General features: G+C 38.8%; 1 protein-coding gene across 2 annotated transcripts; it reads left to right on the forward strand.

Moving 5' to 3' along the window:
• Positions 1–533: 533 nt before the first annotated feature.
• vkorc1l1 (vitamin K epoxide reductase complex, subunit 1-like 1) lies at positions 534–14,400 on the forward strand. Of its 2 annotated transcripts, XR_004341004.1 has the most exons (4): positions 534–795; positions 5,893–6,002; positions 8,850–9,991; positions 13,758–14,400. XR_004341004.1 is itself a non-coding variant. In XM_032576828.1 (3 exons), the coding sequence occupies exons 1-3, from the start codon at positions 605–607 to the stop codon at positions 9,074–9,076; spliced, it is 528 nt and encodes a 175-aa protein (XP_032432719.1). In that variant the 5' UTR covers positions 534–604; the 3' UTR covers positions 9,077–14,192. The 2 variants fall into 2 exon arrangements, 1 of the variants encoding a protein (XP_032432719.1); XM_032576828.1 differs by having other exon boundaries at positions 8,850–14,192.
• Positions 14,401–15,148: the final 748 nt, after the last annotated feature.

Raw genomic sequence — 15,148 nt, forward strand, 5'->3', positions numbered from 1 at the left:
AATCAGTTTTTTGGACCAAAGAGTTAATAATAATAAACACATTTTCACTTAGGCTCTCTATATGTGTATATATTTGACATTTGAAATTGACATGTGACTGTATACAAAGTAGACCAGCAAATATTGCAGTAAGCTTACTGTAACGCAAAAGAAAAAAATGTCCCCATATTCCTTAGAGGGCTCCGTAGATTAGTTTCACATGCATGGCAGCCATATTGGATTTTGAGGTCTTAATTATTAAGTTCTGAACTCTAAGAACCTTTCTCTTTTGTTTTCCCAACATTGAAATAAGACTTGTACTTTGGTTTTATTTTATGACATAATTAAACAAAGAAGAAAAAGTCCCATTGGATACTATTTCGAAACGGCTCCCAAAGTGGTGGCACCCGCAGAGCTTTGAGGTACTGAAAGCGGCATTTACACAAAAAAAAAATCAAAACTACTCTGAGCCGTGTTGCTTGCCATAATAAACCGCCAGATAGCTGTTTGGTAGCGGCCCGCCCCTCACGGCGTGGCGCGTCCTGACGCTTTTCCACGTCGCAGCTCTGCCTCATAGGCGAACCAGCTGCGTGTGTATGCGTGTCTCCAGCTAGGCCAGAGAGTGATGGCGGCGCCCGTCTTGAGAGTGTCCACCCCTCGGTGGGAAAGAATAGCCCGGCTCCTCGTCTGCCTGCTGGGCATACTCCTTTCTCTGTATGCGTTTCACGTCGAAAGGGAAAAGGCCCGGGACCCGACTTACAAGGCCATGTGCGACGTCAGCACCTCCATCAGCTGCTCGAAAGTGTTCAGCTCCAGGTAATTTGAATTCAGCAAAGAGCGCCTTCTGTGGCGCTCAATGAAAGCTGGGCTGCTATTGTGGCAATCTGGGAAGGGTTGCGCGCTTTAAACTGTCAAATGCACTCCGCTAATGTTTGACTGCTGCCTTGGACCGCAGAGACTTGACTGTAAAACTGCCTTTTATTACTGCAGGGATGCTGAAAGATATTTGCTAGGCAGAAAACCTCCAGAAAGAAGCTCCCTGCCTGTAGTTGATAAGCACAACATTAGCTTTTTAGCTTGGCAAAGCTAACGTGGCTAACCGCTAGCAAACAGGCTACCGTAAGTTACTTTTAGCCGGCTTTCTTTTAAGTGAATAACGACGGATAAATAATTTATTAATTGTAGTTTTCCAACATATTTAACCCAAACTTTATCTGCTTGGTGAGAGTAAAGAAGAGGTGGTTTGAGCTTATTGAAATGTTGGTATTGTTGGAAGACCCTAGACTAAAACTAGAATTTCTTGTGGTTCAGGCTTTTTTAATATCGCTGTATTTCGTTAAATAGACGGCGCTCACTTGTTCGTTTATCATTTGTCCCCAGCTTTCAGTCTGACCCACGGGTGAAAGCGTTCACCTTGGACAACTGCAGAAACGGAGAGCAGTTTCTGAGCATAATCAGGCTCAGGTGCCAGTTGCACATACAGCCGCAACTCAGCTGATGGTCTGCTGCTACTACTGGACTTTGTGTTGTTTCTGATTGGTTTAAGACTTTTTGACTTTAAACGTTTGGTCCATTGCCCAATTTAGGATTACAGTCTTCAGGTCTAACATGAAGGGGTTTTTGTCCAAATTCTAAAAGAAATGCAACTCGGACGGGGGAAATAAAAAGCAGTTTTAGATAGAATGGTTAAGACAGTAAAATACTCACTAGTAAAATGATTGGGGCATATCATTGATGCAATGTTTCCCCCAGAAAACTTGCTAAGCCCGGTGTTTGAGTGCCAGTGCAGTCATTCATCCAGCAGTCCATTGTGTTTTTGACTTAAAAAATGTTTAATGTTGGCAGGAAATTTTAAAATATCACTTGATAATTATGTGTTATTGAAAGATTGAAGATTGATACCTGAACACCAACTATAAAGTCTTAAAAAAATGCAAACATTTTAAAACTACTTAAATAAGTAAGTAATGCTTTAGCCTGGTGGGGACACAAGTAAAGCCTGGTGGCCCGCCAGGCTTATAATACACTGAGGGAAACCCGTTATTTTAGCGATAGGGCTTGGTTTCAGACTTAGCACGTCACTGTAATTTTTGTCACTAATTAATGATTTCAGTTTCTGAAGTGACCTATATGCACTGATTGATTTAAGAGTTTAAGTTTATGTGCCAAATGTGTATGGTTTTTTTTTTGGTCAACCAAGACAACATTTTCACATACCGTACACCAGAGGTGTCAAACTCCAGTCCTGGAGGGCCGCGGTCCTGCAACCTTTAGATGTGCCTCTGCTGCACCACACCTGAATAGAATAATTAGATCATTAGCAAAGCTCTGGAGAACTGATCTACACAATAAGGAGGCAATTAAGCCATTTGATTCCGGTGTTTTGTACCTGTGGCACATCTAAAAACTGCAGGACAGCGGCCCTTGAGGACTGGAGTTTGACACCCCTGCCGTACACCAAGTATCACTGTTTAATTCAGGATAATGCAATGCAGATTTGCAGGGAAACAATCCCCCACTTAAAAGCCAGATTTAGTCCCTGCCTTCTCAGTTGTTTTGCAGAGCACACACAAATGACAAAACCCAACTTGGCAGAATAAAAGGCCACAATGTCTCTGGAATGCAGACTGTTGAAGACTTGTTGCATATTTGTTTGATGATGAGTCTAGTTAGTCCTGCCCTCTTCAAACCTGAATAAGTTACCAGCTGTAGGTATTTCCTCGTCAGCCAAACATTTATTAAAAACTTTCTCAGTGTAAATACGTAGTTCCCATGGCATGGTTACCTCAAATTAATGAATATAAAAAATATTGATACCTGGTCCTGCCTATGATGTATACAAGCATTTGCTGTACTTTCCAGGTGCTTATGAGATGGAATATTATTACTTTTTGTCATTTTACACTTTATAGAATAGCAGTGGAAGTCTGATGAGCTGACATTGGCCTGTGAAATCGTTGCCTTATCTACTATCCTGCAGGCAGCTGGTTGACAGACATGACATTCATTGCTTGTAGTTTTAAAAAAAATATATATATATTATTTTTACCTTCAATAAAGTGATGGGTTGCTCCTCTTTAGGGACATTCCCTTGACTGTCCCTAACAAATAGCAAAATGTAATGTTTTTTTATAAGCAAAGGATAAGTGTTATAGGCTTATTTCAGACAGCCAACACTATGCAGTCGAACTCCCCTAAAATCCTGCAAAAACTTCTGGTTTCTCCAGGACTTTCATAGGAATGCTGTGATTGAAAATTTGAATATTTTTAAAATGGTGGTATTTGTTGGTTCTGGAAGCCTGCCCATGAATCACAGTATTTTACACAAGGGAATTTCTTGATGTTATCAGGGTCTGTATTATTAAAGTGACTACCCATCAGGTGATGATGTAAAACATGTATTCACAATAACAGGTTATTTTTCTTTTAATGGTAGAAATCTTTCTTTCAGTTCAGTTTATTTATATAGCGCCCATTTACAACAAATGTCAAAGCACTTTACAAAAAATTATTTCAGTCCAATTACTATTAATTATCAAACTACAGTAAGCTCAATTAATTATTCAAAGTAGCTTAAAAAGTTTTTATCTAAGGAAACTCAGCAGATTGCATCGAGGCACCGACTTACAGAATTCTCTCCTCCTGGACTTGTGTTGTCGTTGACTTTACAGCAATCCCTTGTAATGGTCATGTATGTAGCAACAGTGGAAAGGAGAAACTGCTGTTAACATGAAGAAATCTCCAGCAGAACCAGAACCTGACTCAGCACAAGCAACCATTTACCACGACCAACTAGTGGTCTGCCACAACCGATGGCCGCAGCTAAACAGGATTAAAACTGGCAAACTCGTGTCGCTGTAGTTTATTTTATACATTTAAAACGGTAGGTTTTAAATAAACTTTTATTTTGTAAGTATTTCCTCGTCATCTAAGTGTTTATTTAAAAACTTGGCTGACAAGGAAATACTTGTCAGCCATTCATTGTAACACCTGTCACAATGAATGTAATAGATGAAACTGAAATGGCTGACGTAAACTGATGAGCTAAAATACAGGAATTAGCTTGAGTTGTTCAGCAGTAAAAACGTGCTTTGATGAGGATTTGGCTTTTTAAACTGTTACATGTCACATTAGTGGTACTCGGACTCAGTTTGGTGCTGAAAGGTAAATATTAAGCAAAATAAGATTGAAATTCTGACTTGAGCACCAATGAAATGCAAAGTTAAGAGTCGGCAACTTTTACTGACACACCCTTTGAAGTCGAATTTTTGACTTTTGACTTGTAAGGTTGAAGCTAGCTGCACTAGTGATTTTTTTTTATTTCAATAAAATGCACAAAAAACATTCAATAAATAAATTTATTGAAATTTATTTCAATAAATCAGTATCTACGGCCGCTGATTGAATTCGATTACTGACTAATCGTAGGTGGTATCATGGGTAATCCCAACAATTAGCAAAACTTTCTGGTTTTCTGACTAGTAGCTGATATGAAGCTGAGTTTGTCTGAATGCCGTTCTGTGATCCAAAGCTGGCTCTCACAGTTGAACTGATTCTAGCTACTTCTGATCTTGGATTCAGATGGAAACCTCTTAAGAGAAGTACAATGGCGAATATTTCGAGAACCCCCGTGGGAACTGTGAATTTGAAAACAAGTGTTTGTGACTTCAGCAAACGCCTCTGTAGAACCTGCGAGCAACGGAAGGGAGATGGGGAATTTGATTTAAGTCATTTCTAATTTATAAACAGTAGATTTGGGTAGAGGACAAGTACTAGGTGCCGGCATCGTTGGATGTTTCAACCAGTTACGCTGCTACTTAAGGAGCCTTTTATCACCAAAGGTGTTGCATTTGAACCTAATTTCTGGTTCAGAACAGTCATTAAGATTCCATCCGCCTCGTTAAGCTTGGATGTTGGAGAAAATTAGCGCACGCACAAGGTTTTGTAGCATTGAGTAACTTTCTGTGCTGTGTGAAGGACACAATGTCACCATGTGTTTACTATTGAACATCTTCACTGAGTTGAACTCTGATCTCTGTGCCAGACGTTTTAAATTGGCTGTTAATGGAATCCTTATGAGAGTACACACACTCTTTCTGGATGCCTGCTGTTTCTTTGTTTTTTTTCTACAAACCTTTTCTGACTGCAACTTTGTAAATTGGAACAAAAATTTTAGTGAAGCTAAAACTGACTGAGGTGTTTCTATCTCAAATGCAAAATGTATATTTTTTTGTAAAGTTTTGGCTTAATTACTTACTGCTCTGAAGTTTCTCTTTTCACAAAATACCCCTTTTTTTGAGTCTGTGTATCCATGTTAATGATTAATCGATAACTAAATTAGTGGGCAATTATTTAAGCAATTGATTAATTGCGATTTATCCAATAAATTGTTTCAGACCTAATTCAAATCTGTCACAAATGGACCTGGTGAACTCTAATGTGCAAGTTTTAATTCATGTTGTGATAAACATGACGGTGATCATATGAGGTGGTCAAATAGTCTTAGCTGATGTTTTAAAGATTATAAAGCTTTCCAGGCTCAAGTTGGAAGCATGTTTTAGCACAGCTCCACTTTGAAAATCGCATTGTTGCTCAAAGGTAGTATTCCCAGTTTTCCAGGAAATGATGTCTACCTGAAATTCCTTGAAAAGGAGGTGGAAACCCCCCCTTAAAGAAGAAAACAAGTTTTTTGTTTTTAACTGTAACATCAATGATGGGCAAACCACCGGTTAACAAACCACTAATTCTGTCAAGTTTGCTCTCTAAGAATTCCAGGAAGTTGCATCATTCCCCGACTGCAAGGACATGTTTTATCATTGTTACCTGCAGTACTCGACTTTGTTTTGTTGGATTTCCTGAAATAAAATTGTCCTCTTTGGTGTTTTTTTTGTTTTGTTTTGTTTCCTGGTCTAGGTGGGGTCGAGGATTTGGACTCCTGGGCTCAATTTTTGGGAACGATAGTGCGCTGAACCAACCCAACAGTGTCTACGGGATACTCTTTTATGCCTTTCAGCTCTTATTAGGTAAGATGCAATTTTAGTTGACGCAACCTGTTGCGAGCACCGCAGATTCAGGAGACTTTTCCTCTCGCTTCAGGCGCTGCCTCTGCTGAATCTCCCCTCTTACGTTGCAGCTAAATTTGACCAAACTTGACCCAGATGCCCCCTGGAATAATATCAGACCACCATATGGAAATGATATTTGTCCTTTTAAATCTAGGGTATCTAATGAAATGAAGGCAGCATCAAGTGGGTTGACCCCTAGAGGTAAACATTGCTGTTGCTGAGCAATAACTATGAACATTCCTCCTCAAGTTCAGCTTGTTTGAACTTGAACGCTTCTTTGTCACAGACACGTTGTCTTCCCATTAACACACGGTGTGTTGATGGGAGTTATGCTGGTAGACTCGCTCGGCAACCTGGGCTCAACGCCGAACGAGAGTTTCTTTTTAAAGCCACATCGGTTATCGCATATGTGACTGAAACAGCAGCTCAGTTCAACTAAGAAACATGGGAAACACTGGAGGCTGCTTTGAAAACTTTGATTTCTCCCATTTCCTTTGACCTGTCCAAAAGTTAGCACCCCTCTAACTTTTAAACTGTTTGTCATGTAACGACTGTAAACTTCACTTTTTTTCCACTGCAGTAGTGGATAAGGGTGGGCAATTATAATAATAAAAATGATTATTAAGAAATGTATTCTTGTTAACATTCCTATTTAAAAGAAGCCTCTACAGGATGCCACTTACTTAAATAAGTGTGATTTAAATCGTTAAATGACACATATTTTTGAATTTTCTGCTATTTATTGGTGTTCTTGTTGCAAAAACAGTGCAGAAAACCGTAAAAATTTCTGCTTTTCTTTAAACATTAACTGAAGTTTATAGTGACACGATAAATAAAAATTCTCATCATGAAAATAAATTTTTCACCATAAATGCATGCTTGTGATTAGAGAAAATGACGCACAACTTTCATAAGAAAATATTAATCTGAAAGTCTTGTGGGATATGTTTTTTTTTTACCAGCTCTGCAGTAAAAACGTATTTTTGTGTCTATTGAAAAGGAGAGCATTTGCAAACAGCAAGCATTGCCACAGAATTCTAATTAGATGGACGTCTGGGCTTTGACTACACCATTATTACAAAGGAATGTGCTAATAAACCCTTCCATTGTAGCCCTGTTGACATGTTTTCCTCTGGTGTTGCCCTGTTTTAGCTTCAGCCATTTTCCCACAAACACTGACCTGCTTCCCTGTCCCTGCTGAACGAAAAGCATCACTCCTTCATGTACACCGTTTTCTACCTCAGATGGAGGGAATCTGCATGTTGCCAAGAACCTTTAATTCTGGCCTCATCCTATTGGCTCCGACTACGCATCCTTACAGACCTCTGCACAGAAGTTGCAGTCGATACTCCACAAAAGTCTGTCACTATTCGTTTTGCTTTCTTTTTATTAGCTTCCTTTGTGTCGTTATGACCTTTAAAAACGATCCATAAAGGCTCCATCCATTATCACTTCTGTAAACAGTGTGATGCTGTGTGACGTCGGCTTTCTTCTTCTGCACATGCATATTGTACTCGGGATGTAAACTGTTCAAACAGAAGTTTGAATGGCCATGCAAAAAAAAAAATAATAATCTGATTTCATCAAAAACAATCGTAATTGAGCATCAAGATCTGCTGTTTGAGTGTAGCCTAGCCAAGCTTTGAGGCCTCTGTAGAACAGCTGGATTTATACTGAAGTTAAATCACATCTTTTTAGTTGTGATTGCTTGTTCTGGATTTTATTTAGGGGAATCCAATTAAAGTGGGTTGCATAGAAATGCACACCACACTTTTAAAATTCACAATTAAGTCCATCATATAAGCTTACAATAATCCTCATTTTTCAAGGGCTGCGAATATGTTTACATGTTCAACGTTGTGAATCCAGAATATGCAGAGCGCGGCTTTAAACGCGCATCATGTTCAGTTATGGACCTCAGTGTTGGTCAGAACACATAACAAATGGTGTTTATTTCAGGGATAAGTAGCAAAATACCCTAAATGTCAGCTCATTTTTATTCTATAATTATTAAGGCTTACTTTGTTCATACCTGCTAATGTGTTGGCCCCCTACTCAACCTGTCTATGTGCAACTAACGTTTATTTTAGTAATCGAATAATCATCTAAAAAAAATGACAACAGATTTTTCATTTAATCCTTTATACATTAGAAATGCATTAAAAGATTCAAATAAACAAATTCTTTAAAAAAAAGAATTGAATTAAGAAATTAAAGCTAAGTGAAGCTAAATCTATGTCAGTTGGAGTTTTTCTAAAACCTACTTACAGACAAAGGGGTTTTTTTTTTTTTTACCTTAAATTGCAAAATGTATATATTTTTTGTACAGTTTTGGCTAAGTACTACTCTGAATGTTTGTTGTTGTTTTTTCTTTTCAGCAAATAGCCTTTTTTAAGTTCCAATTAACAATTGATTACTAAATTAGTTGACGATCATTTCAATAATCGATGAATTATGAATAATCTGATGAATTGCTTCAGCCCTAACATGGACCCTTCAGGTTTAGGTGGATTCTTGTAAATGTGAATTGAACAAAAGCAATAATTCCCAACTGTTGCAATGCACTGAAGAGACCCGGACTTCAAAGTCTGTGACCGCACTTCACGTGACAACACAAAATGACCAGTCAGCTGAGCTTTTAAAGGTGAATGTCATCACGAGGAGGCGCTCAGTACAAAAGGAGAACTGTCTGAGTCCCAACGCCTCGGCGGAAAGCGCAGACTCATCAGCTTTGGTTTCTTTTCTTTTTTTTTTTTTTTGTCCCTCTCTGCTCAGCTAAGCTTCCGTTTGTGTTTCTTGCCGCAGGAATGACCGTCAGCGCAATGGCCGCCCTTTTCCTCATGACGACGTCCATCTTGTCGGTGGTGGGTTCGCTTTACCTGGGCTACATTCTCTACTTTGTCCTAAAGGACTTCTGCTTCATCTGCATCACCACATACGCGCTGAACTTCATTCTGTTTATCCTCAACTACAAGCGACTGGTTTACTTGAATGAAGCCTGGAAGCAGCAGCTTCAGGTCAAACAGGACTGAGCTTCCGAGAGGGGGCACGACTTCAAAGTCAAAAAGAAAAAAGAAAAGCAACCTGATAACAAAATATTAAATAAAAAAAAAAGAAAAAGTAACGCAACCTCTGAACATTTGACTTGCCACCAGGAGACCTTGCTTCCAAACAATGTTTATTCTGCTGTGTGTTAGAAAAAAATGAAGAAATTTAACTTAAATGTTGGGCCTGACATCTCAATATTGATTGCAAAATCTGAAGGATTTGTAAGTGAAAGATGGCTTTTGTTCCATTTGATCTCCCTTCCTCCCCTCCATTTAACCTCTCACTTATGGGCCCAGCTGCCTGGGTGTGTGGGTGTGGGCGGAAAACACAACGCTGCTGAGGTGGAAGTACCCGCACAAGACGCACCTATAGGACAGCTCTGGTCTGAACTAAAAAACGGATCGCAGACTGGAAGAAGAGGAGGAGACGGGACATTAAACAGTGAAATTGACAGATCATCTGTACTCAGAGCTGAGCAAAAGTCCCCAAGTCAAAACAAAACGCCCATTTGGTTACCGTGTAAGTCTGCAGATAAGGTTTTTACAGCAGGTTGAGAAGAGGACGATGCAACAATTACCATTTATAAAGGATGATTTGTTTTTTTTTCTTCCATGTTTACACTTTGTAGTACATTTTTTGTTTTGATTTTTTTGATGAGGACCACTAAATAAAACATGGGACAATGTGAGATACTGTGTGTAGATCAGTCAGATGTTTCTTTTTTTTTTTTTCCTCAATTCTGTACATAGCTGCTGAGCAATACACCGGGCTAGATCGTGGCATAAATGACACAAAACCCCAACCAACAAAGCTTAAACAGTAAGAAGCTGACAGGAGATCTGTAAGGTTGCGTCCGGGTGGGTGAGTCCGAGGATGCGCTCGGGACGTCTTCCTGCCTGGTCGGGCTTGCCGTTCAGAAGGCTCTTTGTTTTAGAAGTGGAAGTAATTACATCAGAAACAGATCTGCAGGTTCGTCACTCTTTGCTCAAAAGCACCCTCACTCTTATTCTCGTCGTGTGTAAAGCATTCCTGACCACCACACAAGTGGGATTCTTTGAGACTTATGTGCCTAAAGGAGTGTCAATGTGAATTACCTTTTTGGGTTTTTTTGTTAAATATTTTAGTTTTGGTGAAAATCGGGAGGGAGTTGATGTCGACACCAATTTTTCCTCATTGTTTTATCGTCACGGGACATTTTGTTGTTGTAAATGAAGAGCATTGGCATGGGCCGGTGTGGGACTCTCCCGGTAAAACTACAGTATCACAAATTTCAGTGTTTATGAAGCAGAATATGATCCCTTTTTTGCAGTTCTGTTTTTTTTTTTATAGAGTAACAATGCTACTAAACAAGCTGGCGCTAGCTGGGGAATCAGTCAGCCTATCTGCAGTTAATTTCCAAACAGAAAAGCCACTTGTAGTTTGCCAACTTGTAAGAAATAAGCAGTGTTAAGCAGTAGTTTATGGACAGAGCTACTTTAGTACACTTCTTTCAGCCTGCTGGCTGGCGGTGTGTAGCAACAGTTGCGAACATCCAAGGAAAACTGGTCAACTAAACACTTTCTTTGGTTTGAGTTGAGGTAGGCTAGCATTAGCTGGTTAGTCAGGCTACCTGCTCAGGCAGCTCACCAATTTCTCCTTTGAATAAGTTCCAAACAACCCAATTTGTCTTTTTAACCCTCCATGCAACGCTCAGGAGGAGTGTGCCAGATGTCATAGTTGGACAGCGGGCAAGTGGGGGGTCCCGTCAGACCATCAGTTCCCGAAACCACACACACACACAAAACTGGTAAAAACACACCCCACGGTATAAAAGATAATTGGACCCAGTCTCTTAAGACCGTGTTAGGGTTAAGGTAGCTGACTGGCTTTGATCAGCAGCACGTGTGGGAGGGGAAGCGTTGCATTCTTTCTACGCTCCATGGAGTCACAGACAAAGAATAGTTTTGTCTTTTTTTCTTTCTTTGGCATCTCGTTAAATTCATCTGAATCAGGGACACTATAACAAGAAATTTTATTTTTTTGTGTGGTGTTTTGTTTTTAAACCTTTGATCCCGGTAACTGGTCCATGCCAGGAAGATGCCGCTGAAGTGTTTGTCCCTCTCGTCGTCTCACGAGGTAGCAATAGGCTGCTATACTGTGACCGTCTGCGCATGGGGCGAAGTGGCCCACTGGCAGAGGCGTCTTTAGCCTCGCGGTTACACTAAAATTGCCTGGCTTTCGCATACGGTTGGTGGGGTGTTGGTTGAACGGTCCCATGAAAAACAAAAACTAGTGCACTGTTGATGTGAACTGCACATGTGAACCAAGGAGTTAGATTTACTAAAGAACTAAATGTTGCGTTTAAGCCATATGTGGATTTTGTGTTTTTTTTTTTTTGTTCTGATAGGACAACCAAGTCCCTCACTGTTGTTTTAAATTGCACCAAGTTTTAGATCTAACATAGTCAGGTGAAAGCAGAACTAGACTGCTCTACGGAGAAAGCAGATGTAGCTTCTAGAGATTCATTTTTCTTCCATCCAGAGGTCATCGTTTTTTTCTTTTCTTTTTCCTTCACATGGCCATAACACAGTCTTACACTTTCAAAGATCTGTAACAGTCACTGTAATAAATGTAATGGTGTGATTCATCTGTGGTAATAAACCATCTCGCCTATGGTTCCCTTAGTACAATTTGCATCCTTCCTGTTGTAAATGAAGGGAGTGTTGAGGTGCTAATTAATGTCTAGCTGTGCTTTCAGTGACGTGCTTCTCGAGACGAATTGTGAAACCATTGGAAATAATGAATCTATCCTGGCATATTGTAACCTGTGTCACTGCTTGTTTCAGTTGACCATTTTCCGAGGCCAACACCGTGTTTTAGCCCGAATTATTTTCCCCCTTTACATTCCAGGGACACCTTCTTTTCTCTGCAGACCATAATCCTGTCATTACTTATGAAAAAGGCATGGGCTGCTCTGGATTTCTCATGGTATAAGCTGATGTAAAAAGGCCACAATATCAGTACATATACCAAGATTTTCACAATGTGTAACAATTTTAAACAGAAAAGCAATGATTATTATTAGTTTTAGTATAATTTAATCAGTTGTCTTGTGCTGTTTTGACAAGTATGGAAGGATTTTTATTTTTTCTCCAAGTAAGGATGAATATTTAAGTATTTAATGTTGAGAATTTCTGGATTTTATTGCTTATTCCATTTTTAAAGTTATTAGAAATTCTGGAAAAATAAAGTTACATGGATTTACTTTTATATGACATCGGGTTTGTGACAATTTGAGGATTTTTTTCTTCTTTTTCTTATTGCCAGATGAAACTCATTCAAATATAAAAAGAGCAATTTCACCGTATTTTTTTTGGCCTCTGCCATCTTTTTTAACTAGACCAACATTTATGATTTAAGTTAATCTTACAATTGAAAATGCTTCATTTTTCCAAGATTTTTCTGAAATTACGGTATTACTATTCACAAACAGATTTTAAAAGATTTAAATTCAGGATCCTTCAGTCCAGACTTTTCAGTGTTATGCATTTTAAACTGCCTAGATGCCATAAAAATAGTGAAATGGCCCTTTACCACACTGCCAATTCACCGTGTTTCATGATCGCTGAGGGGTACAAACGGAGCATATAAGTGAATTACAAGGGGATGACGATGTAAAAAATCTGAAATGTAAATGTCATGGGAACTCTGAGTAATTATTTCGATACAAACTCAAGTAAAAATACTTAAATATATACATTGGAAGTAAAACAAGTTATTAGCTGGCTAGCTGCTCTGCTAGCTAGCCTGACGTTAGCAGACATACCACGCCAACTGTTTTAAAGTCTTTTAAGAAGAATTGTTAGTTTCTACATGAGTGCTTGTGTTATTTTGCAACTGGAAACTGTTTCAAACTGACCAATTTATTTTTTATCTTCTCTTTTCGTTCTTAAATAGCACAGCTGGTTAAGCTAACTAACGGTGCGGGAGGCGGAACTGATGCGGGAGAAACGTTCAATCTGGCGCATTCTGTGGTATTAAACGATTCTTAAAGTGTAGGAATGGTGCGACCATCAAATTTTAACATAACGGAATTATGCCTTTTTAAACCTGAACAGTGATAACCAGCCCCGGCTAATGACCATTTTATTTTGCATTGTACCAGTCTGGGTGGGACTTCTTATGGTCTATATGTAGCTTTTTTAAAATGTCAATGGGAACCAATGGCTGCTTGGACAAGATTCTGTGTTGACATCCGTTTGGTTTTCGTTGCCCGTTTTGGGAACATTGTATGTAAAACCAATTTCCATCTTCATAAGGAATGAACTTATAAAGAGTATGGCTTTTTATTTATTTTTCTCAACGCAAAACAAACTGACATTAAGCTGCCAGGCTCTTCCTGGAACTAAATATGGGTCTGGTCGTGTTTACGTAGACCAGTGTGTAGCCACTCATGCAAGCCTACTTACACTAATTCTTAAAAGTGACTTTGAGGAAAACGCAGTTAGGAATGTTGGGCATAAAGGATCACTTTGTTGTTGGATTATTTGATGTGAGAGCGATCAATTTTCCATTCTTAGTATTATTTAGGCCTAGAGGTATAACTGCCATGTTAGTTGCATCACTAATGCCAACAAAAGTGCCTTCTGTTTGATCACCCGGCCTCGAGCCAAAGACGAGCAACAGTAACAGCCTTGTAAGAAGAAATGCACCAGGCACGTCTGCTTGCCTTCCTAAGGATGGAATCACAGAAATTGGAAATTCCCAAAGATTTAACATCCAGTAACGTTACAGTGCAGAAACGTGTTCGCCAATTACCAGACGGAAGACCCTGTCAAACCCTGTCGTTCATTGTTTTATTGTTCCTAAACCCCACCATGTAATTCTCCTCTTTATGTCTAGATAAGAATGGTTTGTTTCAAAACAGTACACTGTTCAAATGAGATTGTAATTTTCTTTGATCAATTTTGCCCTTTAGCTGTTTAGACTGTTAACACCGAGTTATTTTAGTATATAAAAAAACAACCAAAAAAAAAAAAACTAAAGTTGAGAGGCTGGAGGGCTTGGAATTCATGTGTCAGTGAAAATTGTTTATTAAAATTCTTTGTGGAGGAAAACTTACTGGGTTTGCTTCTGTATTGCCACAAATGTTTTAAAATGCTGTATTTTCTTACATGGACAAGTGTTACACTAATGGTAAAAATGTGTGGAGAAAAAAAATAAAAAATCTAATTCATTTATCCTAAAACATTAAGAAAGCCGGGTAAAGTGGAGCTGATTTGAACCTGTTATCTTGAAATGATATACCATTAAAACATTCCCCCTGTAAGTGTCATTTTTAGTCATTTAAACAAACAGCAGTATTGGCAACATAATTTATCAGTATATTATATCATTCAGCACAAAACAGTTTCACAGTACTAAACAAAAACCTTCAATGTTTATTTAAAAACAGAGAAAGCAACAACTATTCCTACAATTAGCAACATATGGTTTTATACTTTTGTAATTCTATAACATTTAATAATGGACTTGATGTAGAATGATGTCACGCTTTAAGTAAATGTACCTCTTGCGCAGAATATTAGCTGCCTACCTAGTCAGGCTACCTGCTGTGAAACCCCAACCTACAGTCAGCTGGTTACCAAATATGCCGTTAATAAAGCCACAAATGTAGCTTTAGAAGCATTTTAGATCATTTAAAAGTATTTTTTACTTTTTGAAAAGACATTTCAAATCCACAAATTTTCAAAAATCTCTACATTTCTAATTTTTGTCAGTAGCGCCCCCCAGGAAATACATTTTTAACTTTACGTTTTATTTTATAAATCAGTTTGATTTGTACATCTATGCTGTGGGCAACATTTTCCAACAATGGGCCATGCCCCCCCCCCGGCCCACCCCTTGAGGATGCCACTGTCATGTGAGTAAAATGTGTTGTATCCACATCACATTTCAGCCATCTGACCAGCAGTTTGGAGTAAAAGGTAGAAAAGGCGTCACACTGCGTCATTGCATTCCGAAGGCGAGAAAAACAAATATTCTCTAGCATTCAAAAAAAAAAACTTGGCAAAGGA

This window comes from Xiphophorus hellerii, chromosome 11 (assembly GCF_003331165.1).
Source record: "Xiphophorus hellerii strain 12219 chromosome 11, Xiphophorus_hellerii-4.1, whole genome shotgun sequence".
Lineage (NCBI taxonomy): Eukaryota > Metazoa > Chordata > Actinopteri > Cyprinodontiformes > Poeciliidae > Xiphophorus > Xiphophorus hellerii.

What these genes read in the sequence shown, in the direction of transcription:
- vkorc1l1 (XM_032576828.1), top strand. Translation starts at nt 605, where the DNA reads ATGGCGGCGCCCGTCTTGAGAGTGTCCACCCCTCGGTGGGAAAGAATA. An exon ending in TCGAAAGTGTTCAGCTCCAG is followed by an intron (nt 796 to 5,892) that starts GTAATTTGAATT and finishes TTCCTGGTCTAG; the next exon opens with GTGGGGTCGAGGATTTGGAC. An exon ending in TGCCTTTCAGCTCTTATTAG is followed by an intron (nt 6,003 to 8,849) that starts GTAAGATGCAAT and finishes TTCTTGCCGCAG; the next exon opens with GAATGACCGTCAGCGCAATG.